This window comes from Vulpes vulpes, chromosome 9 (assembly GCF_048418805.1).
Source record: "Vulpes vulpes isolate BD-2025 chromosome 9, VulVul3, whole genome shotgun sequence".
NCBI classification, from domain to species: domain Eukaryota; kingdom Metazoa; phylum Chordata; class Mammalia; order Carnivora; family Canidae; genus Vulpes; species Vulpes vulpes.
The window spans coordinates 45,103,060-45,115,200 of NC_132788.1; the positions used below are offsets into that span (position 1 = coordinate 45,103,060).

The following is a 12,141-nucleotide window of genomic DNA, read 5'->3' on the forward strand; positions in this document are numbered from 1 at the left end:
ATTTAGAATTTATAGGCGAATATGCATAAACTGTTATGCATATTTGGAAGGCTAAGAGTTGTAACTTAAGTCATTAACATTATTTTAAGAGACTTTTAAAAATGAATAGAATATCAGTTTTGTAAGTTATACAAAAGTGTGGCATAAGGCAATCTATAGCCAATATAAAAATATTTTTGTATTTTATATTTTTATCTTTTTATTGAATATTACTCCTTAGTTCATGTAAATAGTTTTTGTATATTTAATTTTATCTATTAGAATACAAAGCAATTTGATTTCTGAATTTAAGGTAAAACTAAAGATGATACTTGATTTAGTGACTTTTGATTGTGAAACAGACTAAAATTAGGGAATAGTAATCCAGGAAATGTACTCTAAAAATATATTTTGTATACTATAAGATTTGGGAGAGAAGGAAGCTTTAAATAAATACATGAATTCGATTTAATTAATATTCTAGTATCATGTTTTAGGAAGTGTAGTGTTTGTCAGTACCACGTTATGATTAAATCCTGTACACTGTAAATAAAATACCTGTTTTAAATTTTAGCAATGGCCACAATCAGAAAGTTCATATGCACATGGTAGACCTCATGAGTTCTATTATTTGTGAAGGTGATACAGTATCTCAGGAGCTTTTGGATACAGTTTTGGTAAATCTGGTACCTGCCCATAAGGTAAGTAGCAGTATATACTGAAATATGTCTAAAGTCCTTTAATATTAAGGTTAAGAGTTTGTGCTTATGTTCTAAATATACTTTTTCCTTCTTTAACCTTAGTTTTTGAGAATCTGTTTTATTAATATTAGTTATGTTAAATATGGTGCACTTACAATTACTAATTAGGTGTAGTTGATGTGATAAAATATCTGTAATAACTCAGTTTTGTATAGGATATGTTTTGGGAGTGATAGCTACTTAGATGCTGTCATATAACTTTATGTCAGGAGATGCTAAAACCAATTAGAGCCTTAAGTGAAAGACAGTAGTAGTGTAGATGGAGAAGTGGGATGAAATTAAAAGGGAAGTCTCTCCTAATTTGTAGTCAAAGAATATGTTGATGATAGTGTTTCTTCCCTGGGTGATATTACTCAAGATGTGTGTTTGTGTGTCTCTTTCTTTCTAACTCTCCAGGAAACAGTTGGAAATGAGTGTTTCTGTCAAAGAGAGAAAAGAGAGAGGTTAGAGAGAGGGGCCACACAGCAGTATAAAGATCTGTGCAAATTGAACACCTTTCTGGCAAGATACGATCTAAGTTTACAGATACATGACATTCACAGAAATAATGCTTCAATGAAGATGACCTCATAATATTTCCAAACTCTTAAAGGAAATAGTTCATTAGTGCTGAAAGCCAGATACTGCAAATAGCTTTAAAAATTCAGTTAATATATTTATTAGATAAAAATAATGCCCTTAAAGGAATGAAAGATCACCTATGCTTAAAGAGATCAAACCCATAAAAACAAGAGTTAAAAACATGATAGCTAGATACATGAAAGGAGAAGTTTAGGGAAAAAGTAGAAATGAGAAATGGTCATTGAAATTAAGATCTCTGTTGATTGTAAAAGATATTTAGAGATCTGAGAGACATAGCAGAGGAAAGTATACAGATAAAGTGAGATAAAGAACATAAAATATATTGAGACATGAAAAATAGAATGAAAAGGACCGGTATATTTAGTAGTGATTTCAGAACAGAAAATGGAGAAGAATTGTTTAAATAGAAATTTGCTTAAAATGTCCCAGAACTGATGAAAAGCCTGAATTTATGAGTTAGGTAGCAAAAGTGTCATGAAAGGAATAAATAAAAATAAATCCCAGTCCAGGAACATCCTGGAGAATTTATAGATTGCCAAACCAGAAATAATCTAAAAGCACCCAGCAGGAAAAGGTGTAGACCCCTCTCACCAAGGAATAGTGATTAAACTGATTGTTCACTTCTCAGTAGCAAGGATAGATGCCAGAAGATAATGGAACTGTATTTCTGAAGTGCTATGATAAAATAATTGTGCATTTGTGTGTATATGTGTGTGTAGTTGCATATTCAATTTGAGTGAAATTGACTTTAAATATTCACTTGTCATTAGATTCCTACTGGAATGGAAATTGAATGAAAGAAGAAGAAATAATGGTGAAGAAATGCTTTAAATAAGAACTGATCTATAAGAAAATAGTAACAATAATAATTATAACAATTATTTAAAGAGATGTTAACAAAATGGTCCTGAACTACTGGTTACAAATAACATATAGGATTAAATGGCTTAATGGAGGGATGCCTGGGTGGCTTAGTGGTTGAGCGTCTGCCTTTGGCTGAGGTTGTGATCCCGGGGTCTTGGGATCAAGTCCTGCATTAGGCTTCCTATGGGGAGCCTGCTTCTCACACTGCCTTTGTCTCTGACTCTCTGTGTCTGTCATGAATAAATAAATAAGATCTTAAAAAAAAAAAAGGAGTGGCTTAATGGAGTTAATGAGTGATCTAATCTTGTTGGTGAGCAGGATTATAGAGCTACTGATTAACTTCTAACTTGAAATATTCGTATTACATTTTTCAGAATTACAATAAAGGAAGAATTACAATAAATGTAAATGGTTTAAGTTTACTACTTAAAACAGATTGTCGGATTTGATTGAAAATAATCCAGCTGTTCAATAAGAGATAAGAACAAAATACTGTCACAAAAGATTCAGAGCTTTTAAAAAGATGGAAAAAAGATTGCCAGGAATGTTCTAACTGAAAGAAAACTGAAGCAGCTTGTACTGATATTAGATGTAATAGTCTTTACTGGGTAAAGAAGGTATTTGTAGAAGGATAAAGGATTTAATCTCAGGAAGATATTCAAACTTGCATGTACATAGGGTCAAATATATAATGTATTTATATTGAAAGAATATTAAGGAGAAAGAAACTCACAATTTGATGGGCCATTTTAACACTTTTTCTGGTGATTGTAAATTAAGTAGATGAGCATTTTGTAAGAATATTGAAGATTTTAAACAAAAACAGACTTACAGCAACCACAATTAATCTGTCAAAAGAATAAATCATATTTACAATTATAAGATATTTAGAACTGATAATTGATACGTATTAAAATGTGGGATATGACATAAAATATTTTTTAAATCTAATTTTATTAAGTGTCTAATTCAAGAAGTTATAAAAATACCTGAATATAGAGAATATGTAAGGAAGAAAAGAATGAAGTACAGAATTCAATGAAACAAAATATAATGACATTTCATAAAAACTCAAACCTTGCAATTTGAAAAATATTAAGCAAATCCTTGGCAAGTTGAATCAGAAAAAGGAGATGGTATCAATATACACTTTTAGAATGAAATGGGAATGGCAGACATTAAAAAGATAAAAAGATAATTCCATGAAGAATATTTTATGGTAACATTCTTGGAATTAGGTAAAAGAAATTTCTAGAAAATATAACTTCAAATTTGTCTCCAGAGAAAATCTTGAGTAACCTTTAACCAGCAAAAGAATTCTAATTGGTTTTAAATACTCTATCCATACAATGAATAAAATCTCTTCCTCCCAAACAACAATAGCAGCCATGATAAGAGCAACAACAGTAAAACACAAACAGGAACTTAACCTGAATATCAGGAGATATCTACTAATCGTTTAAATAGCATCACAATCCTAATAACAAGCAAACTTTTTCAGATTATAGAAAAGGAAAGAATGTCCCACAATTCACTGTATGAGTGGAATATAATCTTCATAGGGAAACTAGACAAAACCAAGCAAGTAAGAAAAATAGACTAACTTAAAGTTATAATCACATAAATTGAACATAATAACGTTTGGAATAGTGTAAACTAATGTTAAGAATAAGCAAATTGGCTTTATTTTAGGAATATAAGTGTGGGTTAAATGAGAAAATCTTAACAAACTAAGATATTTATGTAAATTAACAGATCAAAGAAAAAATATATAGAAAAAGATTGATAAATTTCAGTGTAATTTATGATAAAACTTCTTAGCAGATTTGAAATAGAAAGAAACTTCCTTAATGTGATTAGGTTATGTGAGATACTAAATGGTGAAATGTTGAAGTCTTTTCTTTGAAGTTTAGGAATGCTTTTACTCAGGAAAAAGGCAACACTGCCATTTTTTTTTTTAACACTGTCATTTCTAATCAGCATTAATTAAAGGTCTTAAGTTAGTGGAATAAAGTGAGATAAATAAAAGATATAAGGACTAGAAAGAAGAAATAAACTGAACTTATTTGCATATAACTGCAGAAGACACAAAGCCACATACAGTTAAATTTCTAGAACAAATAAAAGTCTGCAAGATTGCTACATGTAAGTTCAATATATGAAAAGCTGTTGGTATACTTTAATTAATTTGTAGCTTTAACAAAGACTTGAGCTGTTTAGAATTTCACAAAAATATGCAGCTTTATGGTGAAAATCATTATAATTGACTAAAAAGTATAAAGACTTAAATATACTGCGTGATTTATTATATTTATGGGATTGAAGACTCAGTATCATGATGTCAGATTTCTGCATACTACTAGATAATCCAGTCAAAATAGAAGATTTGAATGTTTGTGGTTGATTTGCCAAACTGATTTTAAAATTCATATTGAAAGGGTGTCTGGTGCCTCAGTGTTTTGAGGGTCTGCCTTAGGCTGAGGGTGTGATCCCTGGGTCCTGGGATTGAGTCCCCTGTCAGTCTCCCAATGGGCAGCCAGTTTTTCCCTCTGCCTGTGTCTCTGCCTCTCTCTCTGTATCTCTCATGAGTAAATAAATAAACCTAAAAAAAAAAAAATCACACTGAAGAGCAAATGGCCAATAATAGCTAACCATTTTTGAAGAGGAATAGAAAGTGGGAACTTATTCTTCCACCTGGTGTTAAGACACTGCTTCTATAATTATTTGTAGTGAGGCAGTTAATAGACAAAGGGATATATGGAAGTAATGGAGAATTTACAAATGGATGCAGAGTTATATAGAAACTTGAGAGTATGGGTATTATAGGTCCCTCGAGGGAATAATGGATTATTTAATGACTGGTTTTAAGACGGTTAATAACCATATGGAAGGGCAGCCAGGGTGGGCATCGGTTTAGCACCGCCTTCAGCCCAGAGTGTGGTCCTGGAGACGCGGGTTGAGCTTCCTGCGTGGAGCCTGCTTATCCCTCTTCCTGTGTCTCTGCCTCTCTCTCTCTCTCTCATGGATACATAAATAGAATCTTAAAAAAAAATAACTATATGGAAAATAATATAATTATTTTACACGATACATAAAAATAAATTACAGATGGAATAAAGATCTACATCCGAAAAACAAATCTTTACATTTTTATTTGAAATTATAAAGCAACATCGAAATCTCATTGTGGAGGAGAATTTTTCTTTTTCTTTTTTTTTTTTTAAACATTTACTTATTTATTCAAGAGAGACACACACAGAGAGGCAGAGACATAGGCAGAGGGGAGAAGCAGGCTCCCTACAGGGGGCCTAATATGGGACTTGATCCCGGGACTCCAGGATCACACCCTGAGCCAAAGGCAGACACTCAACTGCTGAGCCACCCAGGCGTCTTGAAGAGAATTTCTTAAAAAAAACAAAACAAAACAAAAAAGGAGCACAAGTCAAATAGGAAAATATTGATGTATTTGATTACATTAGTTTTTCGTCTAAAAACTTCTCTCAGGTACAGTAAACATTGTGAAAAAACGAGTACAGACCTAAGAGACGTTATACCTACAAGGAACAAAGGTTTAGTTTGTAGAATTTATAGAGAAACTCTGCAAATAAATAGGAACAAAACAGCCCATGTGAAAAATGGCAGAGGTAGAATATAAGAAAATTATTTTTTATATGCACAGGGAAGTATGTACAAGACATACAATTTTTAATGGTCATAGTTAGGAGAATGAGTAAATAAGCTGTATTATGCAGTAAAATACTAAAGAGCAGATAGAAATGAAATAATTCCATAGAAGCATCAATGTAGGTAAATCTAAGAATATGCTGAATGTGAGTTTCAAGGTATCTAACAGCGTACCTGTTTTCTGTAATGTATTTAAATCGGAATAGCAGTTCTCTTTTAGATCTTTGGCATTGTTTCTGTCATCAGAATTTTTTTTAAAAGATTTTATTTATTTATTCATGAGAGACAGAGGCAGAGACATAAGCAGAAGGAAAAACAGGGAGCTGGATGTGGGACTCGATCCCGGGATTCCAGGATCACGACCTGAGCCGAAGGCAGATCCTTAACTGCTGTATCACCCAGGCATCCCATCAGAATTTCTTTCTTGTACCTTTGTATTTTCATATTTTATTGTTTGATGTTTCTTGTTTTATCTTTGACCTTATATGTGCTCTGAGATGTGCTTGAGTAAATCTGCGGTCCCATAGCTGTCCCAAACTCTTGTCTTTCCCCACATGTGGGCCCCCATTCCTGTTCACATTAGAACTCCATTCATGGAAGTTGAACATTCATTATTCTCCTCTTCTAATAAACATTTATTGGTCTTTTCTATGTGATTTACCCTATGCTATGAATGAGATAGAGAATGTAATTATCCTTTCTTGGAAGGGATGTATGATCTAAGTAGACCAGTTAGTCTTAAAAGAAGAAAAATGACTTTGCTTTTTCTTTTATTGTAATTGAGTCTTAGTTTTCTCATTTATTTACTCAGGAGTAGATTTTTGAATACAGGTAATATTTTGTTTTTCATGGTTAGAGATATATACAGATATTGTTTATGTTTTTCAGAATTTAAACAAGCAAGCATATGATTTGGCAAAGGCTTTACTGAAGAGGACAGCTCAAGCTATTGAACCATATATTACCAATGTAAGTTTTTTTTGTAATTGGTTGTCAGAAGGATTAGCCATAATTTTAAAGATCGCTAGAAGCAAAATTTCAGCAAGTAGTACATACTTTTAAATTTTGTTCTGTTTTAATCATTAAGTAACATATTTTCTTTCTCCTTACTTAAAATTATTCTTGTTTAATATTTTATGGAAGGCTAGCACTCAGTTCATTCGTTTGCTGCTTTCACATTGCCTGGGAACTAAAATAGCTTTTATTTTCATTAGCAAGATATCTTTCTCTTTGTTTCCAATGTTACAAATAGAGCTAAATGTAATTAGATAAAATATATGGAACTTTTCATTATTCAGGGAATGTTCAGCTTTTTGGAGATTAAGTTGATTTATACAAGAAATATATAAGAACTAATACCAGGGCTTTGTAAAGTTGAAGGCAAGTATGAATGGCAGCAATTTGGTGACAGTTGTCTATCTTGTTGTCCCTGTGGATAGATTTCATGTACATCAACCTTTTCTGAGAAAGAAGAATTGAGATGAAATGAGCCCTTTCAGTATCATCCCAAATCTGCTTATTTATGATCGACCCATCTTTTAGCTGTTTTTCAAAAGAAATGTATTTTAGCCGATAGATTCACTGATAAAATGCCTATTTTGGGTTTTATTTTCTCTCCATAGTTCTGTTGAGTTGCACAACTCAAGAGGGCACCACTCATGTGAATACATTCCATGTGAATAAATATGGAACATGGTGTTAATGTTGGCCTCTGGAATTTTTTTTAGCAGTTCTCTCTACTTTCTTTCCACTTTCACCCGACTTCAAATATGTAAAGGATGTTAAATCTGTCCCTTGAAAAGAAGTGAGAAACTCATTTATAATCACGTGTTTAATTTTCCTGAGGTTTATTGAAGAAACATATTTCCTGTAGTATATAAAAAAATGAAGTCAATATATGAAATACATCATGAAATGATGTGCTTTGAAAAAGTAACAAACTTTATAGAACACGATCTTGGTAAATCCCAGGTTTTGTTTCTGACTTATGGCCTTAAATAATTCTAAACACAAGATGACTTGGTGTCAAAGTGTATTTGATTTGTAATGAAATTGTTTTGGAAGGTGAACTTCCAGAAACTGGACAATCAAATTATGTAATCTATCTTAATAACTCCAAACTGCCAGGGAATTCTAAATAATGATTTCTGCAAGTTTTGTAAGTCTTGGGTATTAGCCAGAGTTAAATTAGTTGGATTGAGTGGGTTGAGTTTTTTTCATTATTGACCTAATAGCATTTGAAGTGAGTAGACCCAGACTTAAGCAGTCTGTGTGTGATTAATGAGCCTTCCCTTTTCTTTTGCTTCAAGTGCATCTGAATGACCATCTTCATGGCCCGTTAGACATACTAGGTGAGCTCCTCCTGGTGGTCATTTATTTAAATTGGCATTACCAAGCCACATGTTTTTTAGGGGAACACTTTTTTGATGCCTTTTTTCTGGCCAAAAAAAAGCAAGTATCACTGTTTGCTTAGTATCTTTTTTGAATTGGGGAAATAAATATTTGACCGGATAATAAAAATAAAAAGTCCCAAAATAGAATTATGGTATTTATTGGAGCTAGGTGATGGTTTATTTTACTATTCTATTCTCTCAACATACGGTTATGTTTGAAAATAATTATTAATAAGAGCTAAAAAAAAAAAAAGGACAAGAGAAATACTTTTAGCAATCTCAGGTGTTTACATTCCCTATCACTAGTACCTTATATTAATTGCCTGTTCTTAGTTCTTGCTTGCAGAAGTGGAGCTGCTCTCTCCATACTTTCTTGTGGTATCTTTATCAGAAGCTGGGGGATGAGAGGCACAAGATTAGGAGAATGGTCTGAGCACACTTTCAATTGTATGTTTATTCCTAGTACTTTTTCCATTGTTTTATCTCGTTTTCTTGTTCCTTTATTTGATGATTAGCTAAGAAATCATTAAGAATTGCTTTTTTCCCTCTTTTGATCCTTTATACATCTTACTTCTCTACCTCAAACTTCTATAACCACATGTAAAATTACTTTCTAGTAAACTTAATTGTCTTGTAGGATAAAAATGAATACAATATTAAAATCTCAGCTTTTTGAGACTTGTACATGTAGTAGCCATTATTCATTTGTCTTTCTAATAGAGAATTAGCAAGCAAAAATATAGGTAGGATACTGAGGTAATACCACATTTCTGTCTCTTTTGTACTTATGTCTTTTTCACTATTAGGGATATGATATAGACACATTCAAGTTTATTTTTTATAGAGAGTAATTCTTCCATATTTAGGACTTAAATTGTGGTGTTATAGGTTATTCTTTCAAAATAAAATTTGACAGTTGACAAGTTAAAAATGTGTATGTCTTTTTTAAAAAGGTCAAACTATCAGAAACAAAATATTTAGTAATATTTTAAGAAATTATCTGCATGGATCACTTATTGATAATTTTTTCATCGGAACTTTTTTTTTGAGAAAGAGACAAAGAGTGAGTGTGCACACGTGCAAACAAGCATGTGGGGAGGGGCAGGGAGAGAATCTTAGGAAGGCTCCACAGTGTGGGGCTCCATCTCATGAGCCTGAGATCATGGCCTGAGCCAAAATCAGAGGAGTCAGACCCTTAACCACCTAGCCACCCGGTGCCCCCTAAGAGAATGTTTTAATCACAAGTTTTAAATTGCTTAATCTTGCTAGCCTCAGCTTTTGCATCTGTAAGTTGGAGTTAATAATGCTTGGAGTGATTGTAGCGAATGTGTTTTTTAATGTGAAAACAATTTTTAAATAAAGTTGACCATTTAAACCTAAGGTAGAATTTCTTGCTGACCTTTAAATTACCCATACTGCTTTCATTAGGAGGCAATTGTTATAAAAGAATTAAATTTGTAGTGTGAAAATCGGTACCCCATTTGTAAATAAAAGACTAATGTTTTTTGGAAGAAATACTTTAATCAACTCTCTGCGTCTTCTGCTAGGTTATAAACCGTTATGGAGAGCATAGATTGTTTTACTTATAGTATCAGTTGCATATATATTTTGGGCACCTACCCTATGTCAGACACTATGCTAGACTCTTACTATACAGTGGAGAAGACTGACTTGGTCCTTGCCTTTTTAGAAGTGTTAAATAACTGTTATTTATGGAATTTGTAAGAAGTTAGCCCAGGGAATTTTTTTTAAAATTTTTTAAATTTTCAAATGTGGTTTCTCCAGACTGGTAAAGAGGATGGCATCCTCTTTACATCACATGGCAGGGAGGCCAGATTGGAAAGGATTATTGTGGTCTTGTTAAGAAAAGGTTAGATTTACTGTTTTTAAAGAGAAAATTTGTGAATGGAAACAAAGCCATTTTATTTTCAGCCTGAATGAGAATTTAACCTTTGATGTCATGAAATTAAGGTATGTACACAAGTATAACTGTATTACAGGATAAAATATAGTAAGTACCATAATGGAAAAAAAGTGTATTTGGTAGGCAGAGTGTTGATTGATAAGCTAATTGATAATATAGGTACAAATTATCTATTATTATGTATAAGGTCAATTTCATGTACAGGGTGAAGTAGCCTGTAGTTGTTTTCCACCTACTGTTAGAAAATGTTTTGATAACCTTAGTTTAACTGTGTATAAAATAATAATTTAATCGAATGATAATTAAGATTTTAGAAAATTTATTTTATCTATGGTGTTTCTATTAATGATAAGTTTATCTATGGTGTTTCTATTAATGATAAGTTTTCTTTCTCAAAAGTTTTTTAATCAGGTTCTGATGCTTGGGAAAACATCTATCAGCGATTTGTCAGAACATGTCTTTGACTTAATTTTGGAGCTCTATAATATTGATAGTCATTTGCTGCTCTCAGTTTTACCCCAACTTGAATTTAAACTAAAGGTAACTATTCTAAAAGCGTTATGGTTCTGTCAGCCAGATTAGCAAAGAGCATTATTTGTGACTCTCTAATTTTTCTGGTAGTTTTAGCTGAATGTTACGGATGTGGTGGTGTATTATTTTTAATTATTTACGTGTTTGTACCTTACTTATTTGTCTGAAGTACCAGGTATGGTGCCTAACTGATAGTAGCTACTTAATTAATGACGATATTTTCCTTCAGATAATTTCCAGATAATTAATTTCCTTCAGATAATTGTAGATTGTGACTAACTTCTGAGGTCTAGTGGTACATCAAGCTTCCTTTCAAGGTACAGTTTATAATGGTTCCCAAGACTCCTTGATTAAGTCATAAAAATAGTTTAGGGTCTATTATCCACATATTGTGAAATATTTTCTCTATGTGCATATTATCTTATGCCTGTGTTGAAAGCTCCATTGCTTTTTTACATGGTTCTCTGGAATGTTTTGGTAGTGTGTTCCTATTGCTTTGACATTAAATTATACCATAAGATTAAGTTTCATTTGTAGATTTGGGCGGAGAATATTCTTTGCTCTTTCAGATTATTATAGGAAGATTAAATAAAGCTGGTTATAATTAATAATCTTTGATGAAACTTGTACCACTCAGAGAAATTCTTAAATGATTTCTGTGTTGTATTTCTTATTTGTAAAAATTTTGATTTCTCCCTTTCAAAACAAGAAAATAAACCATCCATATTTGTAGTGTGGATACCCAACAAAACTAGCAAATGCTTACTCTCCTTTTATTCTGAGGTGAATTTTTGGTGTATTTCTCAAAATGAATCACTTGATTCACTGGCCTGCCTGCCCCATGTTTTCCCATGTAGTTAGCAATTTTGATGAGGCAGAAAGCAGTCATACTTTATTTTTTTTGTTGGTCTGATACTCTTTAATACAAATATTGAATACCATAAGAAATATAAAAATAAGGAATCATCATCTCTGTTTCCAGCAAATTTAACATCTAGTATAGAAGAGGAAAATAATTCAGATTTAATAAGAGACCAGATACTGTAAGTGTCCTAAAAGATAAACAGCGTACAGTGAAACAAAGGAAACAGCTATAGAAGCATATAGAGGTAGAAAGGTGCTGGGTGAATTTATGGAACACAATTTTAGTTGGGAAGTGACATGAAGTAAGTTTAAATCATACCTGGCTGTACATTAGAATCTTTACCTATGGAGCCGGAGTAAACAAACAGATGTCCAGGCATTAAACCAGAGGAGTTGTTTCGATCAGAATTTTTGGCAGTAGAGTCCAGGTGGTCAGGTTTGGGGTGTTTTTTTTTTTTTAATTGTTATTTATTTTTTCTCCAATTTTTTATTTAAATTCTAGTTAGTTAACATAATAGTGTAATACTAGTTTCAGGAGTAGAATTTAGTGATTCATCAC

General features: G+C 32.2%; 1 protein-coding gene across 11 annotated transcripts in view; it reads left to right on the forward strand.

Annotated features, from left to right (window-relative positions):
• PDS5B (PDS5 cohesin associated factor B) overlaps positions 1-12,141 on the forward strand; it is a 185,095-nt gene that overhangs the window by 73,405 nt on the left and 99,549 nt on the right. For all 11 annotated transcript variants that reach the window (XM_025996773.2, XM_025996769.2, XM_025996770.2 and 8 more), the window contains exons 6-8: positions 554-680; positions 6,759-6,839; positions 10,587-10,727. In XM_025996773.2, coding sequence (XP_025852558.1) covers positions 554-680; positions 6,759-6,839; positions 10,587-10,727 — 349 coding nt within the window. The remainder of the gene's footprint in view (positions 1-553; positions 681-6,758; positions 6,840-10,586; positions 10,728-12,141) is intronic.